General features: G+C 46.4%; 1 protein-coding gene across 1 annotated transcript in view; it reads left to right on the top strand.

The window, feature by feature from the left end:
* Nucleotides 1-12500, top strand: part of LOC309569007 (phospholipase A2 inhibitor gamma subunit B-like) — a gene marked incomplete at both ends in the record, with an annotated part of 83111 nt that overhangs the window by 61895 nt on the left and 8716 nt on the right. Inside the window, one exon of the mRNA XM_082274768.1 lies at nt 4259-4411. Coding sequence (XP_082130894.1) covers nt 4259-4411 — 153 coding nt within the window. The remainder of the gene's footprint in view (nt 1-4258; nt 4412-12500) is intronic.

Genomic DNA, 12500 nt, shown 5'->3' on the forward strand with positions numbered 1-12500 from the left:
TTTATCCCGTGTTGAGCCCAGATGAAGGGGAATTGGGTTGCCCCCAGAAATGCGTTGGATTTTTTATAGGACCTTTCTTTTTTTAACCAACAATTAGGCCTCTTTCACTTGGCTGGTTGCGTGGAGCCTGCACAAAGTCCAGCAGCAAGAATCAGCAGAATGATTGGGACATGCGAATAGCAGCGACCGCTCGGCCTATTTAAACGAATGACAGGCTGACCGGGGCCACCGCTGTTCACAAGTAGCTTCACACAGTGCAGTAACCTGGGGTTAGGGACAGATATTCACAGTGGATGGCTGCAGTTACGGATGGATGTCTGAGCCTGGATGCAGTCAGTTGCGTCCAAGCTTGAACATCCTTCCATGGCCGCAGCCTGAGCCATCTTTAAGGTAGGGCAAAAGGGGAAGCTGCCCATGGCCCTGTCATTGTTGAGGAGCCCAAAGCAGCTGCCCCTCAATGATGGTGAATTCTTGACCAGTGGCGGGAGCAGGGATAAATGAGAGCCGGGAGGGATAAGGAGCAGCAGACACACCAACACGGCGGTGCCATCCAGAGGATGAATTTCTCCAACTTTCTCTCCACTCCCAGCCCCGACAGTGGCCTGAAGGAAAGGTGGATCGGGGGCCCCCCCCCCCCGAGTACCGGCGGAAGGCATGTGCAGCCAAGGACTGGTACCCGCCCTCCTCTCCACACCCAGCTCTGACAATGGCCCGGAGGACAGGCGGATCGGGGGCCCCCTTGAGGACCAGTGGGAGGCGCATGCAGCCAAGGACTGTTACCCGGGACAGTCTACAGTCTATGACATAGAGCAGAGCACCCCCTTCCTCACCAGCCAGAAGGAGAAGGGCCCTGCCCGCTGCTGGCCAGCGTAAACATCCTATGGAAGGAGGTACCATGCATCTCACACACCTAACCACAGACAGGAACAGGAGGTGCACAGAAGGGACTGCAAACAGGACTAGGGGCCCCTCTCTCTAACCCCCCCCCTCATCCTCCCTCTCTCTCTCTCTCTCTCTCTCTCATTCCCCCCTTCTCTCACCCCCCTCTCTCTCCCCCCTCTCTCTCTCATCCCCCTCTCTCTCATCCCCCCTCTCTCTCATCCCCAATCCCCCTTCTGTCTCTCATTCCCAATTGCCCCCTCTCTCTTATCCCCAATCTCCCTCTCTCTCTTCCAACTCTCGCTCACCCCTCTCTATCTCTCTCACGCCACCTCTCTCACTCCCTCTCTCACCCCCTCTCTTACCCTCTCTCTCATCCCCTCTCTCTTTCACCCACCCCTCTCTCACACCTCTCTCTCATCCCCCTCACCCCTCTCTTACTCTTCTCTCTCACACCACTCTCTCTCTCACCTCCATTCTCTCTCGCCCCCTCTCACCCCCCTCTCTCTCTCTCAGACCCCCCTCACTCACCCCCTCTTTCACTCACCCCCCATTTCTCTCTCTCTCACACCCCCCCTCACCCCTCTCTTACTCTTCTCTCTCACACCACTCTCTCTCTCACACCCATTCTCTCTCACCACATTCTCTCTCACCCCCTCTCTCTTTCATCCCCCTCTCTATCTCAGCCCCCCTTTCTCAGCCCCTCTCTCTCTCTCTCACCCCCTCTTTCTCTCATTCCCCAGTTCTCTCTTTCCCACACCCCCCTCTCTCTTACCTCCTCTAGCTCTAACTCTCTCTCTCTTTCACCCACCCCCCTCTCTCTCTCACCTCCTCACTCTCACACCCCTCTCTCCTCTCTCTCTCACCCCCTCTCGCTCTTTCACCCATCCCCCCCCCCATCACATGCAGGCAGGGGGAACTGAGTGGACCCAACATGTCATACTTCAAAATAGCGCACGCACGCGGAATGGCGACAAACATTGGTACTTAAAAATCCCCGTAGCCGACAATTTTGAACATTGCTACAGGTTACAAGCTTAGAGTTACAGAGGAGGTATAGGACTCAAATTATTGCGCTCGCTTGAACGATCACTAGGATACCAGATCACAGGTTGAACTGGATGGACTGTTGTCTTTTTTCAACCTCACTAACTATGTAACTATGTAACTATGTAACTATGTAACTATGTAACCTCACATTTGTGGTTTGAACACCATTTACATATGTGGGTGGGACGTTTCTGCACACGAGCTAACGGAGACATGGTATAAAAAAACGTGCTCTTTAACCACTTTACCACCGGAGGATTTTGCTGTCTTCCGTCTGGGCCACTTTTTGCGATTCGGCGCTGTGCGACTTTAACTGACAATTGCGCGGTCGTGCGACGCCGTACCCAAACGAAATTTACGTCCTTTTTTTCCACACAAACAGAGCTTTCTTTTGGTGGTATTTGATCACCTGTGCGATTTTTACTTTTTGCGCTATAAACAAAAAAAGAGCGTTCATTTTGAAAAAATAACAATATTTTTAACATTTTTTTATATGAAATTCCCCCCCAAAAAAATGTAAAAATCAAATTTTTTTAAAATTTTTGGCCAATTTGTTTTCTGCTACCTATGTTTGGTAAGAAAAAAAAAAAATAAGCGTATTTTGATTGGTTTGCGCAAAAGTTATTGCGTTTACTAACTAAGGGAAAGATTTCTGTCATTTTTGGTGGGTTTTTTTTTTAACGCGTAATGGCGGTGATCTACGATTTTTTTTGCGGGACTGCGACATTGCAGCGGACAGATCGGACCCTTGACTGACATTTTTGACACTTTTGGGGTTACCAGTGACATTACTGCAGTAATCCGTGCTATAAATATGCACTGTTACTGTAAAAATGACACTGGCAGTGAAGGGGTTAATTTTATTGGAGAGGGAGGGGTTAATGTATGCCTGGTGCTTACTGACATGTGTGGGGGGGGAGGTGACTTTGTGAGACAGGGACAGATCGGATGTCCAGCTTTGCTGAACACTCCGATCTGTCACTCCCTGTCACTTAGGACAGTGGTTCTTTAATCCGGTCCTCGGGACCCACCAACAGGCCAGGTTTGCAAGATAACTAAATTACATCACAGGTGATCTCATTTGCTTCTCAGTGATTGCAGTATTCTAGTCTGCATCCCCCAAGGTAATACTTAAAATCTGGCCTGTTAGTGGGTCCCGAGGACCGGATTTGAGAACCACTGACTTAGGAGATCCGCCCGCTCTGTTTACACAGGTGGGCGGATCTCCTCACTCGATTCCCCGACGATCGGGGCAGAGCAGCGGCGATCGCCGCTGCTCCTCCCCTGGCCCGACTCCCGCTGTGAATGAAAACAGCGGGAGCGCGCCTCTGGCGGCGCGCGAGCGCCACCTACAGGGGGAGGAGTCCAGCGACGTAGGTCTACGTCGCTGGACGAGATCGTGCCACTTTGCCGCAGTACGCTCAATGTGAGCGGTGGGCAAGTGGTTAAATCTTGCCCTCACTTAACTTCCTGTCTGTGAGGAGAGAAGACCCGATAGTTTTCCCTGCGACCAGTAGGTCCGGTAAGCGGGAAAAATGATGGGAAGCGGCGAGACGGGGGGGGGGGGGACACACCCACCTCTCTCCCCATCCATAAGGGTAATCCTGTGGGGCCACCCTTATGTGAAAGAGGACCGCCGTCAGTTTAAAAAAATACCGGGGTTATGGTAGCTATCTGCTGCCATAACTCGGTATTTAACGTCAAAGTACCGACGTAAAACTGCGGCGGACGGTCCGGAAGTGGTTAACTATAGGTCAAAATATTGTATAAATGATAGTGATAAAAAAACTGACACTGTACATGTATAAAAACAATTAAGATATGTTTGAAAGCTGAACTCTGGGCAAACGACTAAATGCACAAATGAAATAAATAAATACAAAACATTTGTATTTCTGTTCATCCAGTCCTGAGATTTACAGAGCTCTGCCACACAGAACAGCCCTGACTGAATAGACAGACCTGTTTTTTACACTCCTACCACCCCCAGCCTGTGAATGGACAGATAAAGTAGACGCACCTTATTCACTTCTTCATCACCCTGCTTTCTGCTCCTGTCAACATGCTCCTTTACTGCAGCACAACTGACTAGTTCCTTGTGCTGCTTCTGACTCCCCGAATCTGAGTTTTGCTCTCTAGCAACTGCAAGAAGGTGATCCCAAGTCAAATCCAGGTACTTACACTTTTTTTTATTTAAAATTATACATTTAATGATGTATTAATCATTACAGAGCTATATTTGTTTGTTTTTTTTTTTTTTTATATCTGCTTGGAGCTCAGATTTTTTAAGTGTTTTTTCACTTTACCAACAAACGTAATTTGTCTTCAGTTGTCAGCTTGGATTATTCTTACACCACTGAACGTACCTGTGTGCAACGAGACTGGTGCAACTTCGTTGGGAGTTTCACTGCTGAGCGGCAAACTACAAGGATGACCATCAACTGTTGTGACACCGACTACTGCACTCCAAAAATGCCCAGTGGTAAGTTCTATTTATTATATTTAGAAATATGTTTGCCATGTTAGGATCTATACTGGTATGGACTGGGTAATGTGTTAGGATCTATACTGGTATGGACTGGGTAATGTGTTAGGATCTATACTGGTATGGACTGGGTAATGTGTTAGGATCTATACTGGTATGGACTGGGTAATGTGTTAGGATCTATACTGGTATGGACTGGGTAATGTGTTAGGATCTATACTGGTATGGACTGGGTAATGTGTTAGGATCTATACTTGTATGGACTGGGTAATGTGTTAGGATCTATACTGGTATGGACTGGGTAATGTGTTAGGATCTATACTGGTATGGACTGGTTAATGTGTTAGGATCTATACTGGTATGGACTGGGTAATGTGTTAGGATCTATACTGGTATGGACTGGGTAATGTGTTAGGATCTATACTGGTATGGACTGGGTAATGTGTTAGGATCTATACTGGTATGGACTGGGTAATGTGTTAGGATCTATACTGGTATGGACTGGGTAATGTGTTAGGATCTATACTGGTATGGACTGGGTAATGTGTTAGGATCTATACTGGTATGGACTGGGTAATGTGTTAGGATCTATACTGGTATGGACTGGGTAATGTGTTAGGATCTATACTGGTATGGACTGGGTAATGTGTTAGGATCTATACTGGTATGGACTGGGTTATGTGTTAGGATCTATACTGGTATGGACTGGGTAATGTGTTAGGATCTATACTTGTATGGACTGGGTAATGTGTTAGGATCTATACTGGTATGGACTGGGTAATGTGTTAGGATCTATACTGGTATGGACTGGGTAATGTGTTAGGATCTATACTGGTATGGACTGGGTAATGTGTTTGGATCTATACTGGTATGGACTGGGTAATGTGTTAGGATCTATACTTGTATGGACTGGGTAATGTGTTAGGATCTATACTGGTATGGACTGGGTAATGTGTTAGGGTCTATACTGGTATGGTCTGGGTAATGTGTTAGGATCTATACTGGTATGGACTGGGTAATGTGTTAGGATCTATACCGATATGGACTGGGTAATGTGTTAGAATCTATACTTGTATGGACTGGGTAATGTGTTAGGATCTATACTGAAATGGACTGGGTAATGTGTTAGGATCTATACTGGTATGGTCTGGGTAATGTGTTAGGATCTATACTGGTATGGACTGGGTAATGTGTTAGGATCTATACTGGTATGGACTGGGTTATGTGTTAGGATCTATACTGAAATGGACTGGGTAATGTGTTAGGATCTATACTGGTATGGACTGGGCAATGTGTTAGGAAGGAAAGGATGCCACATGATTTAATGGAAATGAAAATTATCACCCTACAGAGGGCTGAATTCAAAGACACCCCGAAAATCAAAGTGAAAAAATGATGCAGCAGGCGAGTCCATTTTGCTGCAATTTTATTGCAGCAACTCAGAATGGTCCTCAGTAGTTTGTATGGCCCCCATGTGCTTGTATGCATGCCTGACAACGTTTGGGTCATGCTCCTAATGAGAGGACAGATGGTTTCCTGGGGTATTTCCTCCCAGATCTGGACCAGGGCATCACTGAGCTCCTGAACAGTCTGAGGTCCAACCTGGTGACGTTGGATGGACCGAAACATAATGTCCCAGAGGTGTTCTATTGGATTTTTGTCAGGCGACAATGGGGGCCATTTAATGGTTTCAATTCTTTCATCCTCCAGGAACTGCCTGCATACTCTCGCCACATGAGGCTGGGCATTGTCCTGCACCAGGAGGAACCCAGGACCCACTGCACCAGTGTAGGGTCTGACAATGTTTCCAAGGAATTCATCCCAATACCTAATGGCAGTCAGGGTGCCATTGTCTAGCCTGTAGAGGTCTGTGCGTCCTTTCATGGATATACCTCCCCTGGCCATCACTGACCCACCACCAAACCAGTTGGGCTGAACGATGTTACAGGCAGCATAACATTCTCCATGCCTTCTCTAGACCCTTTCACATCTGTCACATGTGCTTAGGGTGTACCTGTGCTCATCTGTGAAAAGCACAGGGTGCCAGTGGAGGACCTGCCAATTATGGTGTTAAATGGCAAATGCTATTTGAGCTCCACAGTGACGGGCAGTGAGCACAGGGCCCACTAGAGGACATCAGGCCCTCAGGCCACCCTCATGAAGTCTGTTTCTGATTGTTTGGTCAGAGACATTCACACCAGTGGCCTGCTGGAGGTAATTTTATGGGGCTCTGGCAGTGCTCATCCTGTTTCTCCTTGCACAAAAGGAGCAGATATCGGTCCTGCTAATGAGTTAAGGACCTTCTATTACCCTGCCCAGCTCTCCTAGAGTAACTGCCTGTCTCCTGAAATCTCCTCAATGCTCTTGAGACTGTGCTGGGAGACCCAGCAATCTTTCTGACAATGGCACGTATTGATGTGCCATCCTGTAGGAGTTGGACTGCCTGTGCAACCTCTATAGGGTCCAGGTATCGCCTTATGCTACCAGTAGTGACACTGACCCTAGCCAAATGCAAAACTAGTGAAAAACAGTCAGAAAAGATGAGTAGGGAAAAAATGTCAGTGGCTTCAACCTGCAAAACCATTCCGGTTTTGGAAGTCGTCTCATTTTTGCCCATCTAGTGCACCTGTTTTTACCACCAAAGCAGATGAAACTGATTAACAACACCCTCTGCTACCTAACAGACCAGATCAATATCTCAGGAGGTTCATTGACTTCATGCTATACTCTGATTAGGAAGTGTTCCTTTAATTTTTTTGAGCAGTGTGTGTGTGTGTGTGTGTGTGTGTGTATATATATATATATATATATATATATCCCATCTCCAGCAAACATTGGTTGTTCCCCAGTGGGATCCCACCTCCAGTACACACATTGGTCTTTCCCAAGTGAAATCCCACCTCCAGCACACACATTGGTCTTTCCTCTGTGACATTCCATCTCCAGTACACATTGGTCTTTACCCAGTGAGAACCCACCTCCAGAATACACATTGGTCTTTCCCTAGTGAGAACCCACCTCCAGAATACACATTGGTCCTTCCCCAATGAGATCCCACCTCAAGCACACACATTGGTCTTTTCTCGGTGACATTCCATCTCCAGTACATACATTGATCTTTCCATGTTAGATCTCACCTCCAGTATACACATTGGTCTTTCCCAAGTGAAATCCCACCTCCAGTACACACATTGGTCTTTCCCAAGTGAAATCCCACCTCCAGCACACACATTGGTCTTTCCTCAGTGACATTCCATCTCCAGTACACATTGGTCTTTACCCAGTGAGAACCCACCTCCAGAATACACATTGGTCTGTCCCAAGTGAAATCTCACCTCCAGTATACACATTGGTCTGTCCCAAGTGAAATCCCACCTCCAGCACACACATTGGTCTTTCCTCTGTGACATTCCATCTCCAGTACACATTGGTCTTTACCCAGTGAGAACCCACCTCCAGAATACACATTGGTCTTTCCCTAGTGAGAACCCACCTCCAGAATACACATTGGTCCTTCCCCAATGAGATCCCACCTCAAGCACACACATTGGTCTTTTCTCGGTGACATTCCATCTCCAGTACATACATTGATCTTTCCATGTTAGATCTCACCTCCAGTATACACATTGGTCTGTCCCAAGTGAAATCCCACCTCCAGTACACACATTGGTCTTTCCCAAGTGAAATCCCACCTCCAGCACACACATTGGTCTTTCCTCAGTGACATTCCATCTCCAGTACACATTGGTCTTTACCCAGTGAGAACCCACCTCCAGAATACACATTGGTCTGTCCCAAGTGAAATCTCACCTCCAGTATACACATTGGTCTGTCCCAAGTGAAATCCCACCTCCAGCACACACATTGGTCTTTCCTCTGTGACATTCCATCTCCAGTACACATTGGTCTTTACCCAGTGAGAACCCACCTCCAGAATACACATTGGTCTTTCCCTAGTGAGAACCCAGCTCCAGCATACACATTGGTCCTTCCCCAATGAGATCCCACCTCAAGCACACACATTGGTCTTTTCTCAGTGACATTCCATCTCCAGGACATACATTGATCTTTCCATGTTAGATCTCACCTCCAGCACACACATTGGTCTTTCTTCAGTGAAATCCCACCTTCAGCACACACATTGGCATTTCCCCGGGTGAAATCCCACCTCCGGTACATACATTGTTCTTTCCCTGCTAGATCTCACCGCCAGCACAAACATTAGTCTTTCCTCAGTGACATTCCATCTCCAGTACACATTGGTCTTCACCAAGTGAGATCCCACCTTAAAAACACACATTGGCCTTTTCCCAGTGAGATCATACATACAGCACACACATAAGTCTTTGTGAGATCCCACCTTAAAAACACACATTGGTTCTTCCCCAGTGAGATCCCAACTCCAGCTAAAACATTGGTCTTTCCCCAGTGAGATCCCACCTCCAGCACAGATATTGGTTGTTCCCCAGTGAGATCCCATCTCCAACATACACTGGTGTTTTCCCAGTGAGATCCATCCAGCAGGACAGGCAGGAGTTTGACCACAAAAATGAAGCACATGCTAATTTACAATAAAAAGTCAATCCCAACTTATATAGAATAAAAAATCGACCTTTGCACAGGAGCCCCCCACTGCAATGGTTAAATGTCTAGAGATGTCGGAAAAGAAGAAATACCAGTGTGGTGATGCCCCACTGCAAGGGTATATTTTGATTATTTCCTGAAATGGGGTGTTTAATTACTGGCAATACTTATACTGCAATGTAAAATTAACCAGCAGCAATACAGCATTAATCAGCGATAATAGGCTTAACTGGGGTATGCCTAACTTTTATTTTCTCTATGGAGATAAGTGGGTGCATTGAATGTGCGTGATGCAAAAACAATGTTCACCTAAATCACATTATATTATATTTATTTATTTTTTTTTGCTTAAAAGAGAAGTATGAGAATTTTTTTTTTTTTTTTTTGGGGAATCATGCATACCTAGGTGGATGCAGCATTCATTTGATGCTGCATCTGTCCCCCAGTGGTACTAGTACTGAGAACCGAGCAATCAAACAGCACTGATCGCTCAGTTCTCACAGCTCCCCAAGCAGAATGCTGGTGACTGTCAGTCACTGTTGGATCTCTGCTCTGCCCCCCCCCCCACTACCCACACCCCACACTCATTGGAGCACTGGACTGTGCTGGGCGGGAGCAGGAGAGGCCTAGGCTCTCAGCTGCTTACTGAGAGGCTGGGCCCGGTGCCGATCCGGGCTCCTGAGTGTATCCTGACCATATGGTTGTGATCTTTCCCGAGCCTGGACCAGTTCTGTGACGTCAGCCAGCAGTGGGCTTCAGCCCTCTGTCTGCTGAAAACAGGTCACAGGATTACAGAACGAACTGCACTCCTGTGGTCCACAGGAGAAGTACAGTCAAACGTGCGTTGATTGTACTTCTCCTTTAAATGCAAATTATGCAGTGGCATCTACTTGAACAGACAGATAGTAACAAGTGAATGGTCCACTTTCAGTGCCCTAAACCTAAAAAAGCCATATCAACATAAAAAAAAAAAAAACACACACACACACACACAAAAGAAATGAAAAAACAAAAACAAGCCACAGACACCTGAAACAAAAGCCTGGTCTTTGGCCCATTATTCCTTCAAAACTGTGCAGTAGGTCCTGGTTTTGGGAACTAGCTTAACAATCCAGCCACTAGGGGGTGCTACATGTACATTAACCCCTCAGCACCCAGGACTCTGTGCTGGCCAGTGAAGCTCCTCCACCCCAAACTCCTTCATCCATGTCTTTATAGACCTTGATTTGTGCACAGGTGTGCAGTCATGTTGGAACAGGAAGGGGCCAACCCCAAACTGTTCCCACAAAGTTGGGAGCATGAAACTTTCCAAAATGTCTTGATATGCTGACGCCTTAAGAGTTCCCTCCACTGGAAATAAGGAGCCAAGCCCAACCCCTGAAAAACAACCCCACACCATAATCCCCCCTCCACCAAATGATTTGGACAAGTGCAAAAAGCAAAGTCCATTAAAGACATGGATGAGCGAGTTTGGGGTGGAGGAACTTGACTGGCCTCCAAAGAGTCCAGACCTCAACCTGATAGAACACCTTTGGAGTAAATTAAAGTGGAGACTGCAAGCCAGGTCTTCTCGTCCAACACCAGTGCCTGACCTCACACATGTGCTTCTGGAAGAATGGTCAAACATTCCGTAGACACACTCCTAAACCTTGTGGACAGCATTCCCAGAAGAGTTGAAGCTGTTAAGGCTGCAAAGGGTGGGCCAACTCAATATTGAACCCTACAGGCTAAGACTGGGGTGCCATTAAAGTTTATGTGCGTGTAAAGGCAGGCATCCCAATACTGTTGGTGGTATAGTGTATGTGTGGAAATTGAATGCAGTATACCAAATATTATCATCTCCACTGCCCCTGGTAAAGTGACCCCCAGCTCCACTGCTCTATTTTCTGCTTTCCCCAGCAACAAAGCCCTACCCCATCCACCATGTAAAGGTGCCATATCCTCTGTTCCTGGATCTAGTTTGACTGGTTTCACAATTCTGCTGATGCAGTCCATTTTTACCGCTATCCCACAATAGTCTTCTTCAGTCTCAACAAACCCAGTCCCTATACACCGATTGTAACATCTGCTCTTCCTCTTTATAGAATAAATTGGCGTTTTGCGCCAATAGTACCTGCGCAGATGGTAAAAGGTGTAAATAATAATCAAGTATAAGTGTTAAAAATCCATAAAGTGCAATGTATAAGTGCATATATGACACAAATTTATATATTGGTGTAAACCAAATAAATAAATATAAAAGTGCATATATAACACAATTTTATATATTGGTGTAAACCAAATAAAGAAGCTGCAGCTGAATCGTGAAAACGTAAAATTGGTATAAAATACACCTAAAGAGTACAAAGCTGCGCTCACCTAAAGTGCACTAATGGCGCTTTTCCACTGCATGGAACCGAACGGTTCGGCACGCTTTTGTGCTTTTCCACTGCTGGTACCGCATGGTATAGTGTAGGAACGGTTCGGTACGGTACGGTACGGCGGCGCTTTTCCACTGCATGGAACTGAACGGTACGGTACGGCTCTGAAAAAACAGTACCTACTCGATTGTGGTTCCAACAGGTACCAAACTGGTACCATATCCCACAATCCTTTGCATGCAGTCACTACTAGCCACTGATTGGTCAGAGAATCCCACCCACCCCATTGTTATCCCACCCACTTAACTTTAGTACTACTTTAGTGGAAAAGCAAACCTATACCGTACCGTACCGAACCGTTCCAACACCGTACCATGTGGTACCAGCAGTGGAAAAGCAAACCGGGCCAAGCAGGGCCGAGTAGAGCCGAGCCGGTACTTGCAGTGGAAAAGTGCCATAAGTGATTGATAAATTAATTGAATATATTGAAATTAGCCCTCTTTATAGCCCTCTGTGACAAGGCCAATTCTAATGCAGTTGCTTTACAATTTTGGTTGTTTGCCACCCGTGTCATTCACTTGTATGATTATGACCATATTTTTTTGTGGTTCGTATTGTTAATTATGGAAAGATCAGTAACTGCCATTTGTGAGTCAAAAGGTTAACTGTAGTGCCCCCACAGTCATACCCTTTGCATTCCTGCCCTAAATAAATTGCCCTCAGTCATACCTTTCTTACTTCTCTCCTGGGCATTCCTCAACTACACATACCACTGTCCACTGTCAAGCCCTCTATGGTCCACTCCTGCACATGCTACCAAGAGCCTTAGCCTTGCCACTTCTCTCCTGTATATACCAGCCCCTCCCATACATTAAACACTCTGCTTCTGCACATGCTGCCCACTGTCATACCCAAAACAATTCTTCCCTGCACATAATGCCCACCGTTATACCCTCCATACTCATCATGTGCACATACTGTCTGCTAGGGACCTCTGGAGCTGAAGCACCTTCTGTTTCTAGACATTAGAAGGCTGTCTGACTGAAAGAGAAATAAAAGGGAGATGAGATGTGTTTTCAGGGCTTCCGCTGTGAAATTTGAAGATTAATTTCTGTACAGTGCCTGCAGCTTAAAGGACTTGT

Source organism: Pelophylax lessonae (assembly GCF_965119305.1).
Source record: "Pelophylax lessonae genome assembly, chromosome: 12".
In the NCBI taxonomy this organism is placed as follows: domain Eukaryota; kingdom Metazoa; phylum Chordata; class Amphibia; order Anura; family Ranidae; genus Pelophylax; species Pelophylax lessonae.